This window comes from Pteropus alecto, unplaced genomic scaffold (genome assembly GCF_000325575.1).
Source record: "Pteropus alecto unplaced genomic scaffold, ASM32557v1 scaffold20, whole genome shotgun sequence".
Lineage (NCBI taxonomy): Eukaryota > Metazoa > Chordata > Mammalia > Chiroptera > Pteropodidae > Pteropus > Pteropus alecto.
In genome coordinates, this window is record NW_006436298.1 from 3941243 (window position 1) to 3956162 (window position 14920).

Sequence of the window (14920 nt, forward strand, 5' to 3'; positions counted from 1 at the left end):
CAGATATAAGTAAGACTATAATAGACTTGAAAAAAACTAAGCCAATTTAATCTAATTGACATTTATGGAATACTAAACCCAATAACACAGAATATATATTCTTCTCAAGTGCACGCGAATGTTCACTAAGATGACTGTACACTGGGCTATAAAACAAATCTCAACAAAAGAACTACAATTATACAAAATATGTTCTCTGCCCATAATTAAACTAGAAATCAGTAATGAAAAAGATCTGAGAAACCCCCAAATATTTATAAATTATATAATACTTTCTAAGCTTTGAGTCTCATGGTAAATAAGAAAATATTTTAACCTGAGTAATAAAAATATGACATCAAATTATGCAGAACACAGTTAAAGCAGTACTCAGAGGGAAATTTATAGTGCAAAAATGCTTATTTTAGGGTAGAAAAAAGATTTTAAAAGTCTATACTCTAAATTTCTATCTTGAGAAGCTAGAAAAATTGTAAACACAAAGTGAAAAGAAAAAAGGAAATAATAAAGAAAAGAGTGGGAATAAATGTAATGAAAAAATAGAAAAAATTATTTAAACCAACAAATTATTTTTCTAAAAAAATAAAATTAATAAACCCTTCAATAAACGATCAAGAGGGAAAAAACACAAATTACCAATGTGAAGAGTGAAAGAGAGCCATCGCTACAGACCCTACAGACATTAAAAAGATAATAAGTGAATATTATGCAGAACTTTATGCCAATAAATTCAACAACTTTATAGCTATTACAGGAATTGAATTTTTCATTAAAAACTTCCCACAAAGAAAACTCCGGCCAAGATAGCTTAACAATTGAATTCTATCAAACATTAAGAAATAATATCAATTTTATCCAGACTCTTTCAGAAAGTAGAGGAGAAAGGAACACTTCCCAACTCATTTTATGAGGCCAGGTTTATCCTCGCGTCAAAATCAAGAGAGACATAAGAAAGAGCTACAGCCCAATATCACCTGTGAACAAAGATGCAAATATTCTTCATAAAATCAGTTGAGCAATATGTAAGAATGCTAATACATTCTTAATAACAAAGTGCTGTTTATCCCAAAAATGCCAGATGAATCAATCAATGTATTTACTATATTAACAGGGTAAAAGAGAAAAAAAATAACACATAATCATGCAATAGACTCAGAAAACTTCAACACTCATTCACGAAGAAAACTCTCAGTAAACTAGAAATAGAATGGAACTTTCTCAATATGTGGAAAGGTATCTACATAAATCTTCTAGCAAAATTATATTTAATGGTAAAAAAAACCCCTGAACAATTTCCCCTTAAGATCAGTAAGGGGAACAATGAAAGAATGTCCAATGTCCTCGCTTCTATTCAACATTATACTGAAGGTCCTGACCACTATTATAAGGCAAGAAAAAAGAAATAATAGGCTTAAAGATTGGAAATATAGACAAGAATGACATGATAGCCTATGTTTAAAAGATCTACAAAATAACGATTAGAACTGCTGTGAGAATAACCAAGTCACAGGACACGAAGTCAATATCAAAAGAAATCAATTGCATTGCTCTATAATAACAACAAACAATTGAAAAATAAAATTAAAATATCAATACCATTTATAATAACATCAAAAGCATAAAATATTTAGTAATAAGAAAAACGTGGGCAAGACCTGTACACTGAAAAATAAACATTGGTGAACAAATGTAAATATTTAAATTAAATATACAGGTAAATCTTTTCCTGTATTGAAGATAATATTTTTAAGATGTTGATTCTCCAAAAATTTATCTATAGAGTCCACATAATCTCTTTTGTTAGATATTGAATAGATTCTAAAATGTGTTTAGTGATGTAAAGTACCTAAAAAAGTAAAAATAATCTTGAAACAAATAATTTGAGGACCTAATGCTTCCTATTTTCAAGATCTACTGGAAAGCTCTATTAATCAATATGATGTGGTTTTGGCTTAAGGATAGACATATATCAACGGGAGGGAAAAGAAATAGATCCATACATTCATGTTCAATCAATCTCTAACAAAAATATCAAGGTAAAAAAATGGGGGAAATAATAGTCTTTTTGACAAATGTTGTTATAGTAATTGAATATCTATATAAAAAAATTAAACCTCAACCCTTACTTCACACCTTCTATGAAAACTCAAATGGACCATATATCTAAACATAAAAGCTAAAAGTATAATTTCTTGAGGAAACATCGAAGACAATATTTGCAGCCTTGGAGTAGGCAAAATTTCTAAGGTAGGACATGAAAGCATAAACCATAAAAAATTTAATAAATTATATTTCATGAAAATTAAAAGACACAATTAAGAATAAGAAGTAAACCACTGACTGGGAGAAAGTATTTCTAAAACATATATCTGAACAAAGACTTGTATAGAATACATAAAGAACTTATCATTTGATAAACATTTTTTAAATAGGCAAAATATTTGTTTAGATACTTCGTATTTCACCACACAAAAAAGATATCAGTATAGGTAAAATTAGAAAGACTGACAATTCTGACAAGGATGTAGAGCAACTGGAACTCTTTTACATTTCTGGTGGGAATATAAATTATACAACCACTTTGAAAAAGAGTTTAGTAATTTCTTATAAAATTAAATATATACTTATCATATAACCTAGCCTAGGCTTTTATCCAGGAGAAATGAAAATATATGTCTATACAAAGCTTGTCTATAAGTGTTCAAAGAAGCTTCATTCATAATGGTCAAAACCTGAAAATGACCTGAATATCAATCAATAAGTGAATGGAGAAACAAATTATGATATATCCACATGTTAGGATATTATTTAATAATAAAAAGGAGTGATCTTCAGATATACTCAGCAATATAGATGAATCTCAAAAACATGCTGAATGAAAAAAAGCCAGATGTAAGAGTGTATACTGTATTGTTCCATTTTGTGAAATTCCAGACAAAAAAAATTAAAAACATAAGTCAGACAAGAGATTATTGTTGGTCTGAGGATAAGGCTGGAGGATTTGACTGAAAAGGCAAATAAGAGAATGTTTTAGAATCACAGCAATGTTCTAATTCTTGGTTGTGGTACATATACATACATGTAAATGATAATACTCTTTGAAATGTTCACTTAAAATTAATTTATTTTTATTATATGTAAATTGTACCCCTATAAAATTGAATTTAAAAATCAAATAATCAACCCAGTGAAGAGTAAGCTATAAAACACTAACTCTTTTTAGTTTGTACATGTGGTCCTATAAAACTTGGAACTTACTTCATTTTGACATGGAAGTGTTCACCCCAAAGCAGTATGTCTTTCCCTTCATGATACTGTGCTGCCCCTCCTTGTAAATTTTTAAAATCTAGCAAGATATGCTACTTACCAATGTAGTTCTTTGACATGGCCACTTCTCTGACTTCAATATGAACAGAGCCTCTTGGTATCTGTACGACTTCCATGTAGCCTGGAACATAGAAGATAGCCAGTAATAAGTAGATTCTGCAGCCTCAGCCAGAAAAGGAGTATTTAGTCACCACTTGGTAACAACAGTTTCCTTATCCTTCCATCTAGGCTTTGACTTTTCACTTTGTAAATTATGAAATATGGGCAAATTCTCCTTTGGGTTCATGAATATCTCTAGTATTTTTCTTTTCCTCTAAAATTATTTCAAGATAGCATTAAAGCCTCAACATGTATAAATTAGTTCATATCTTTTTTTCTCCTCAATCATGGCTCTGTGGGAATTCCCATTTTAAAGAAATGTGGCTAAATAAAGTCAGGTAGAAAGGGAATAATATTTACTTAAAACATCTTACATGAAGCCACATTTAATATTTAAAAGAATGAAAGCAATTTGGGGAAAAAACAATGTCTGCCTAACTAAAGAAATTTAAAAATAAGGGAGGGGGAATCAAATCTTTGGTTATTTCAAGCACACCAGAGATATGAAGAAGAGTTTTCTTTACACGCTCACCTCCTCTGGGCAACGAATCATTGAAGAATCCTTCAACGGCATCACACGTGCTTCCATCCCCTCCACAGACTCGACATCTATCTTCCCTAGCATCGGATCCCAAAATATTATCACAACCTACATGCTGAAAACAGAGAAGAATATTCAGTGTGTCAAAAAGAGGAAATCTTACTAAACAAGCAAATATAACTTGTTTATTTAGTTGTTTTTCCAGTAAAGGAAATCAGAACAGGAAATACTTTCCTTTTTCCACTTTTACCTTCACTCTCCAGTAAGTTCTAGTTAACATTTCACAACACATAAGTTTAAAGAAAAAAATTCTAATTCCCCAGGAATGTATGCCTATATTTCCATTCGAGATTTCTTCTTCATTTATAGTTATTTGCTCCAATTCTTAAAAAATTATAATTTGTTAGCAATGGACTCTTACTTATACTCTAAATCAAGAAATGTAAGAACTAAGAAAAATGGCATTTGGTACGATACAGAAGCATTATAGTCTATTCTAAACCACTGGCTCTTTTGGATATCCAATTATATTGTCAAGGATTAATTGTAGAATTTACATCTGGGTAAATCTTTAAAAACGAATACCTGTATCCACTAGCCGAATAAAACTCCCATAAACAAAAAGAAGATGTAAGCATTAAATTCTACATTTTGATTTTACATTTAATCATAGAAATGTGGATTTTTATATATTTTGGTATATATTTTGGCACTTGAATTTATATATTTGATATTTAGACACTGACACCAGGCATGTAATTTGAATAAAACCTGTACCTCGGTCATTGTTATCTAAAAAAATTTTAATACTGTCACAAAAACCTCTTCCTCAGGTAAACACATCCACCCACACATCCCCCTCCCACCCCACCCTCCTCAACCCACACAAGAGTATCATATGTATTTGAAAGCTAGTAGTCAGAAGACAGAGAATTTTGTAAGAAGTTATGAGATTAAATAAAACAGACAGTTTTTATCTCTTCTTTCTCAGTTCCTGGGACATGGTTTTGTGCTTCTCTTTATAAGTAAAAGAAAAACAAGGAAAAAATTGAGAATAGTAGTTTTCATGGCTTTTCTTATTATGATAACATTCTCATACAGCTCTAGAAAAAGAGCATGAATTTTCTCCCACAACTTCCAACCAATCTGGCTAATTCTCCAGGGTAAATTCTTTAATAAGGTTAAGACTAACTCTATAATGAAAACCATTGTAAATGTTTTAAAAGGAGACAAAGTATGAGAAACATAGCTTTTTCACACTTTGAGGAAAATTATGCTATGAAATATATCAAATTATCTTCCATTGAGAACATATGGTAGCCATATGAATAAGAACTGAATTCTCATCCCCTCTTTTTCTATCATCTTGTTTGTAAATGGAACAGAATCTGAGTAACAGAAATTAAAGTCCGAAATATTTTCGTAGCTCAAGAAACCACTATAAATATAACTAGAACACCAGAATAAATCACATTTGCATGGTACTTGAATATTAATGGATCATTCTACCTTTAAATATATATAGTCATCCTTATTAGAAAATGAATTTCTTTCAAACATAGCTTTATTATAACTGAGTATGATATTAATTAGGTGCTACTATCTAAAGAAAAAGAGAAAACTCTCAAAAACCCCAACAAAAAGGAGTGACATTTATAATCTGAGCAACCTTGCATTCTCCATTGATACAGATATCCAGTGAATCCGCATTGCACTGAGTCCCATCAATCACCGCAGGAGCACGTTCAGTGTAGAAATTGTAACCTTCTGCCAAGCAGTTTAGTGCACAAGGTTTTACCCCACCTGGACAAATATAGTAGAAAAGAAATAAATGAAGTGGTTCTCTTAAGGAACAGTGATTCGATATTATCCACAGCAAATTTACAATTCATGCAGACATCACTCTCTGACCATATACCTCGATGTGTGTGCTTCTTTCCTCCTTTGCTAAATGTTCATGTTTATTTTCATTGGTTGTGTAACCTGATGAAGGACCCGCTAAGCAATTTTAAAGTTTAAATTTTTAGGCATTTCTGATATATTTTCAGTCAAAAGGGATCACAGTGGAGGTACTGAATGTTGAAAAAAAATAAATGAATTAAGAACTATTTTAAAAAAAGAATTAAGGAAATAAAGTTTAAGGAGGCTTGAGACAATAACCTCATATTACAAATAGGAATTCCTGCAACATGTGTAACTTGTTACTGAAGCTGGTACAAAAAGCAGGGATATGGTAGTTGTAAAATAAAACTAAATTTGTACCTGTTTTAAACATATCATATTCCATGAACATGGCTTTAGCATGGAGATATTATTACCAGATTAGCAAATCAAAGATAAAATTACATAGCATTAAATTTGAATAATTCTTATGAGATTAATAACTGAAGATAAATATTACATACAGCATTAAAATTAAATTGTTAAAATAACATCAAATTTTATTTTGTGAATAAATGCATATAGTAACGAGCATTTTCATTTAGTCATTCATTGAAATTTGTTTTTTTTAAGGTTGACGTGAAAAATAGGCATAAATAGCCATTTAAAACGATGAGCAGAGTACATATCATAACCTCATAGTGTACTAGAAAAGTTGCAATAAATATAAATTTATTTTATTCAAAATAGTGCATGAAAAAGCTATTTATAAATATGTAAGTATTGATCAAAAATATGATTTAAGAATATTTTATGTTAGATCTTTATCCCATGAAGTTTAAAACACTTTGGTCTCATTCTAATTATGCTGATAAAATTTCTCTTTGAAATAAAGAAGACTACTTCTAATAAAAAAAATAGGGTAGAAAGATGAAATGACATGCCTAGGTCTCAGTGAAGGTAGAAACAAAGTTACTGCAGAGTGAAGGTATGTTAAGTAAAAGGAGAAGCCAAGTGAGTAGTGAAGACATTGATAAGTTAGACAGTATTCCACTGAAGGAAAGATCACTGTTACAGCTGATTGTCGTCTTACAAGAAGATTGACCAATATTGTCTGACATCCTGTTTTTTCAAGGTAAGAGGAAAACCACATTTTAAAAATATAAACTCTTCTTGGCGACTCAAAGTTTTCAAAAATACTGAGGAAGCTAAAACATGTATGGAAGTGAAAATTGATTCCTGGACTGCCAGTTCACAACCTTGGGCCTAAGTTCATGTTTTCTTCCATTTTCTTTGTCTACAGTCTATAGAATTTCTATACAAACTATAATATTATTATTAGGTTTAGGTTAATGGTACATTTTGCTGTACTGAGCACAGAAATAACGAGTAACAAATAGAATAATTTCTTTCTGAACTGATAACCAAAGTATTTATATCTATTTTTGTAAGATTCTCATAAATAAAATTGCTCTAAATTTCCATGAATATTACTGAGATTTTTTTCATTACTACTCAATGTAGTTCTTTTTCCATTTTTTATTGTAATGCTTTGGAATTTAATATTGCTTTTTATGTATCAGGTTTTAAAAAGAGAACATGAGTCTTTCATTTACTCAATTTTAATATTATGTAAGGTAGTATTTGGTAGGCAAGAAATAGAAATGCTATGGTTGTATTCCTTGGCCCACACTACACTACATGATAATAATAGGAATAAATTTCCTCATTTTTAACTGCTGAAGATGTGTTCAGATTCCTCTGCTATGGCGAGTTTTCAGAAGAGGTATTGCTATTATTTCAAGAAGGGATTTAAGATTATTCTCTAATGGAAAGTCACATTATCAATTACCTTTAGTTAAAGCTTATTTGAATTGAGGATTAATTCATTCAGTATGCAATTATCTAGATGCTAATTAAATCTGTGATTTATTTCAGACACTTACTTCTTCTCTTCATACAGTAAGACAAAACAATCCCAAATATATAAGCACCTAATAGAAGTGATTCAAAATAAATGAGACAAAAACTAAAAAAAAAAGGAAGCGAAGCCATGTAATAGTTGAAGATTTTAACATACTTCTCTCAGAACTAGAGCAGAAATAATCAGAAAGAACATGAAAGATTTGAACAACACTATTAGACTTCATTGATATCTATAGAACACGATTCAACAATTGCAGAAAACACATCCTTTTCAAGTATACATAGAACATTCACCAACATAGATAACGAGCTGTATCATAACAAATCTCAATTAATTAAAAAAGATTTAAATCATATGGGGCATTCTCTGACCATAATAGAATTGAATTGGAAATCAATAACAAAAAAATCTAGAGAATATCAAATATTTGGAAATAAAAATTAACGAAAGAAGAAATGATAGTAATAGAGAAGAGTACTAAAGCCAAAAGTTAATTCTTTGAAAGACTAATAAAATTGATAAATCTCAATTTCAAGTAATTTTCAGTAAGATTGATGAAGAAAAAGAAAACACATATTATGAATATCAGAGGTGAAAGACAACACATCACTACAGATCCTACAGATATTAAACAGGATAATAAGATAATGTTATGATCAATTTTCTATTAATGAATTAGATAACATGAAGCTAACAAATTACTTGAAAACACAAATTCAAAATCTGAACTAATAAAAATATCTGAATAGCTCTATATCTATTAAAGAAGTTGAATCTGTAATGAAATAATTTTTTTCACAAATAAAATATCAAGCCTGTGTGATTTTACTAGTGAAATTTATTCTAAGGAATAAATAATACCAAGTCTACAAACCCTTTCAAAATAAATAAGGATTCTATTTCTGGAAGTAAGAGCAACTCTGATATCAAAAACTCATCAAAGATATGACAAAAATATAATTTAGAAATTAGCATTCCTTATTAGTACGGATGCAAACATTCTTAATAAAATATTAGCAATTAAGTACAATAAAATTTAAAAAAAATAAATCATGACTACATGGGGTTTACCCTGGGAATAAAATGTTTGTTTGACATTATAAAATCTATCAAGTAATTCACCATATTAACAGAATAAGAAAGATCACATAATCACATAATAATCAACACATGTACAAATTGTACCAAAGGGCCAAACCAGTGCATTAAGGCAAGAAAAGAAAATAAAAGATGTAAAGATTGAAATAGTTTCTACTTCCAAATAACATAACTATTTACCAAGAAAATCCTAAGTAATCTACAAAACAGTGATTAGAACTAATAAGGGAATTTAGAACGATAATAGAATACAAAGTTAATATACAAAAATCAACTTTATCTTTATGTACTAGAGCTAAAAATTAAAAGTAAAAAATTTTAAACTTTTATTTACGATAGTGTCAGAACACATAAATTACTCAGGAATAGATTTAACAAAAGTGGTACATCTAAAACTACAAAACATAGCTGAGAGAAATTAAAGAAAACAAATACATGGAGATATATACCATGTTCATGAATTAGAAAATTTAATGTTTAAATTTATCGGTTCTCCCTTTATTCAATATAACATCAATCATACACCTAGCATATTTTTCTGTAAAAATTAACCATAAATCCTAACATTTATATAGAAATGCAAAGCATTTAGAATATCTGAAGAACTCTGGGAAAAAAGATCAGAGTTGGAGAAACTTACACTACCTGTGTCCAAGACTATAGAGTTACAGCAATTAAGGCTGACAAATAAATTGATTAAACAAAATAGAGTCCATGAGTACACTACAAATATATACCATACCCCCAAATTATTTTTAGGTCATGGATCTAAATGTGAAAATCAAAAACATGGCTGTTAGAAGAAAATACAAGAAAGTATCTTCTTGAGTTGATTTAGGCAAATATTTCTAAGATAGGACATAGAACACAATAACCATAAGATAAAAACTTGAAAAATTAGAATTCATCAAAATTAAAATGCTTTACTCATCTAAAATACCATTTAAAAAGCAACAGAAAAGCCAAAGACTGTGAGAAAATATTCATAAAAGTTATTTGATAAATGACCACCACTAGAGAATAAAAAGACAATGAATTAAAAAATAGGAAAAGGGTTGAAACACTTTAGAAATAAATGGTCGACAAGTGCATGAAAACATGCTGAGCATAATCAATAATCAGAAATGCACATTAAAATTACATTAGACATTACTATATACCCACTTGAAGAAGACTGAAAATACCAAATGTTGGCAAGGATGTGGAACAAATAGAACTCTCAAACATTGTTGGTGGGAATGTGATATGGTACAATGACTTTGGAAAAAAATCTGGCAGTTTCTTTTAAAGCTAAACTCATATCTACCCAATTGCCTAGCAATTCCACCCCGAAGCATTTATCCAAAAATAAAAACATATGCCCATATAAAGACCTATATGCAAATATTCATAGCAGTTTATTCCTAACAGTTGAAAACTAGAAATACCCCAGATGTCCATCAAAGCAGAATGGAAAAACAAACTGGTTATTACAAGAGAATACTGCTTAGCAATAAAAAGGAATGAAGCACTTATACATGTAATAATGTTGATGGGTCTCAAAAATATTAGGCTTAAAGAAGGCTTGCACAAAAGAGTAAATATGACATGATTTCATGTAAATGAATTTCTGCAACAGGCAAAACTAATTTATGGAAAAAAAATATATCAGAATAGCAGTTGCCTCTTGGAAGAAGTAGGTAGAGGCATATTGACTATGAGGACTATGAGAATTTGGGAGGTAATGGTAATGTTCTATATTTCAATAGGGTTTTACAGATATATACATTTGTCAAAACTCAGGGAATGTACAGTTAAGTTTTATGCATTTCTTTGTACATAATCTTACCTCGAAAGAAAAAAGTAAATAAATATTAAACTGGGGTTAATGTTATACATGATGAAGGACTTAGAGGAAACAATTACTATTTATTTGAAATGCATCCAAAAAAAAAAAAAATAGAATAATGAGTAGATAGAGAGATGACTAGACACGTAATAAAAAAAGCATACTAAAATGTTAACGGTAGAATTGTTGTGATGAGTAAACAGTTGTCATAGTAAACTTCTTTTAATATTGTTCTATGTTGAAAAATTTTCAAAGATGTTCATAAAACAAACAAAAATTCTAAGTGTACATTCAGTTTTCCCAAAATTTAGTTCATATTTTGAGAGTGTAAGAAAACTTCTTGTGCTTACTAAACAATTAATGTTTGATGCATGCCCAAATTAAAGACCAAAATTGTTTTCCAAAAAATAACATTCTAAAAAAGAAAACAGAAACCTATGTAAAGATCTTTGGCTTTACTCCAAGAAAGAATAGATTTTCCTGGCTTCTTTTGAGTTGATTAATATTGTTATAAATTTGTTTTTAGGATGATAATTCCAAATATTCGATGATTATAAATGATTATAATATGATGCCCATAAACCTCAAGGAAGTCTCAAGAATTCAAAAACATTATTTAATTTTATATCTTTTCCAGGACCTTGGTACAGAATTAAGTTTTTAAAAATGATTTTTGCTATTTGTACTAAAATATAAGCTTTATTAGAGGGAAACTAAAACATAAGACCTTTGTGATACTGTAAGAGCTGTCCTGCTTTGACTTGCAAGCACTAATTTTTACTAGTATGTGTTGAAATATGTGTGTGTACATATTTATATATTCTTTTATGTTTTCAAAGCTCTCAAGCATGATGAATGCTCTGCCAGGTTATACATTACCTCCAGTATAGGGTTTCCAGTTATAATACTTTCCACGGAAAGGCATATTGTCAAAGTCTGCACACTGTTTCTCTCGAAAATCTCGGGCCCCCAAAGGACATGGCTAAAATGAAATAAAATCATAAATGGTACGATTGTTGAAAAATTCCAAAACCAAGGGACAATGTCCCTAAAATTAAAATTGCCTGAACTCCATCACATTAGTTCACTGCCTTCCTTACTCTCCGGCTATAATTTTGGCATTTGCTTTACTGTTTTACAACCAGTATTTAGACTGCAGTGTCTGAATTGTAATTTTAGTCAAAAATGAAATAACTGAAGTCATTTAAACAAAGTTAAGTGTTAGACAGTTTCCATATAACTCAGATGCATGTCTTAGTCCACTTTACAATCAATCCATCAGGTATCTCTTTATAAATGCACATAAAAACTAGGTGAAGAAACTAAAACACAAAATCTTTTTTTGGTAGCAGTATTTCAGGTCCAGTTGCCACAGCTACTCCCAGCTCTTTATTTTAAGGAATCAAGAGGCAGGTTTGTAACATGACATTCAGCACTATTAATTGTGGTTTGGATCTCTACTACTATAGCTGTTTACTGTCTAGCCCTGAGAAAAACCATATTTTAAGACATGGAATGAACTGGGCAAAATGCTAGTTTAGGCCTCAAGTTTAAACACCTTTAAATTCAAGGAATTTAGACTTATGAAGATTTACATTTAATCTTTAACATCACAGAAAATAAAGTACTAATTTGGTTCAAAACATGTACATGCGTTGGGTGGAGGCGAGAGAAGGATATGAAAAGAGTGAAGAGAGAATTGTTTGTTTTTAAAATTTTGGAATGTTTCTTCTATCTGAATTTTTTAGAGGAAAATCTTGCCAATCTAGCTAGGTCTAGCTTATAATACCACAGGGCCATCCTAAATTCAATATTTAAGTTCAGAGAATAAAAAGTATGATATCTCATAGTGTTTAAGAAATATGACCTAATTTGACTTATCTTTTGGAGTTCTGCTGCTTTAGCACCTAAAACACAAAGCTACTGCTTTTGAAACTATGACCAAGAAAAATCCCCCTTAAATATGGAAGAACAGAACAAATCATTAATAAAATTCTTAATTGTGAATAGATGATGAGTATGTTACAGAAACTCTCAGAGATCATTGTGAGGACTTTTTACGACCTTCCCTTGGATCTCTACATTTACTTTATATAGCTTTCTGAGGACAGTATATCACAAACAGTCCCTTGAAGCAAGTGCAAAAACAATAGACCACAATGCGCAAATATTTGCACGGTCATCATTACTTCCTATATACTGTAGTTCAAATTTCTATGAAATCAAGTCCAAAGCCTTAGACTTTAAAATAGGGGTAGAAGGTCTACATTCTGTTCTGAGCCCTGCATTTAAAAATATTTTTCTGCACATTAAAATATGACACCGCAGTGCCAAACCTAATGATTCTGCTTGTCGAATTGCTTTTCTTACTTTTTTAAAAATGTAAAGTAACTGTTAACCAAAGGCTACATATGGCATCATATAGAAAGATGGGTTTTGTTTTATGGTATGCTAATATTTCCCTTTCTAGCCATTTTCAGGGCATCTTACACCAGGACTAAATTTGTCAGTAGCTTTGTCATGCAGCAAGACTAGCTTTTAAGGAAATATCATGAATTTTGAAAAATACAAATGCTTTTGACTCTAGTTACAAGTTTTCACATAAACCTAAAGTATCTGTAAAGCACCAACCACCTAAAAGTTCATCCAAGCATGGCTTGCAATCTAGTTGGAGAAACAAGACACAAACAGAAATATAGCATTGTTTCAGGCAATAAGTCTAAGAGGGCACGCTACAGCTTGCTTATAGGCAGCGTACACATCAATGTGTCATGTGGTTAAGGAAATATTTCCTGGGGAACAAACTCTTGAGCGTATTATAATAAAAATATTATAAATACTTATTCCTTATAACATTATAAAATATTATAGGAATTGAGCTGATTCAGAAAGGAAAAGTACTTCTAGGGGGAAAAACTATTAATAAAGCCAAGTAAAACCTTGGAGACAGGAAGGAAAAGGTCATATGTTGGGAATAGTTGGGAAAAGTCCATCCTAGATGAAAGAAAGAAACTGTATAGAAGCATAAGAGGAGATGACATTTCATAGAAAAGCACTGGTACATAAAAAAGCCCCGAATTAACAAACTAAGGTGTTGTGAGGGCTATTCACTCACAAACAAAAATCCCATTCTTAACTATCTTGTAAGGATTCCCCTAAGTAGCAGTAAAAGGTCTATGGGAGGATATTACTATTTAATGAAGCACTTAAATAACACTTTATAAAATTTCTGATCTACTCTTTTCCTGTGATAATCACTCCAAAGGTAAACACAACAGAAATGTTAACAGTTACTTTGCATTAGTCAAGCATTTAGTAAGTACCTACTCTGTGGCACACCATGCAGAGATCTTTAGATGTAATATCTTTTTAATCTCTCTCAGCACTCCCGTGAGGTAGTTGCAATTAATAATCCCATTTTACAACAGAGTAAACAGAAAAGTGGCTTAGTACTAGTTTCAGGCTGCAAGGACACCTTCCTCATCGGAGTGGCAACTCCTCTGGACACTCTCTAAATGCTACAATAACAGCATAAGGTTTGTGCTCTAAGATATACAAAAACCTGAAAGGAGTAACTTGGGCTGTCATTTCCAGCTGCAAGTTTCTTATCTTCTCCAAGCTACTTTTTTTTTTCTTTTATAGAATGAAAGGGCCCAAAGTAAGAATTTTGGAGTAAGACAGACCTGGATTCAACTCTAACTTTCTCGTTTATTTAATTCATGGCCTTGAGCAATGTACTTAACTTTCCACGCCTCGTCTGTAAACTGGGGATAATACTAGTATTTACCTCATAGGTGAGGATTCATGTAAACTGTTTAGCTTTGTACCTGGCATTTGCTTTCTCGAAATAACCATTAGCAGCTGTGCTGGTCTTGGGTCTAAGGCAACCTTAGACTTGTCCCTCACCTTCTCCCTGCTCTGCTCTGCATTTCGGGGGAAAGAACTCTGCAAACTCCATTTTTCCAGGCTTCTGTGTCAGCTGACTTCTGGTTGTGTTCAGGCCATGGAAGACACTAGCAGGAGAAGCCACAGAATTTTCTCATTTCCTCTCTACCTCAGGCAGCATCTTAGGCAGAAATAGAATCTTTTTGTGGTTCCAGCTTTAGGCAACAGAAGCTCCCACTCCCATCTCATCCTATGGCTCCAGCTTCTGCTGTTGGATTCTCACCTCTGGACTCTGATAAAACTAACTCCTTCCTGGATGGAGTGGTGGAATTTTCCT

General features: G+C 31.1%; 1 protein-coding gene across 10 annotated transcripts in view; it reads right to left on the reverse strand.

The window, feature by feature from the left end:
* ADAMTS6 (ADAM metallopeptidase with thrombospondin type 1 motif 6) overlaps positions 1–14920 on the reverse strand; it is a 244972-nt gene that overhangs the window by 55607 nt on the left and 174445 nt on the right. For all 10 annotated transcript variants that reach the window (XR_003046702.1, XR_003046701.1, XM_025047793.1 and 7 more), the window contains 4 exons: positions 11578–11680; positions 5634–5767; positions 3956–4079; positions 3365–3445 (listed from right to left, as the gene is read on the reverse strand). Coding sequence is in view for 8 of the 10 variants with exons in the window: in XM_025047793.1 (XP_024903561.1) it covers positions 3365–3445; positions 3956–4079; positions 5634–5767; positions 11578–11680 (442 nt within the window). In the remaining 2 variants the exon portion in view is untranslated. The remainder of the gene's footprint in view (positions 1–3364; positions 3446–3955; positions 4080–5633; positions 5768–11577; positions 11681–14920) is intronic.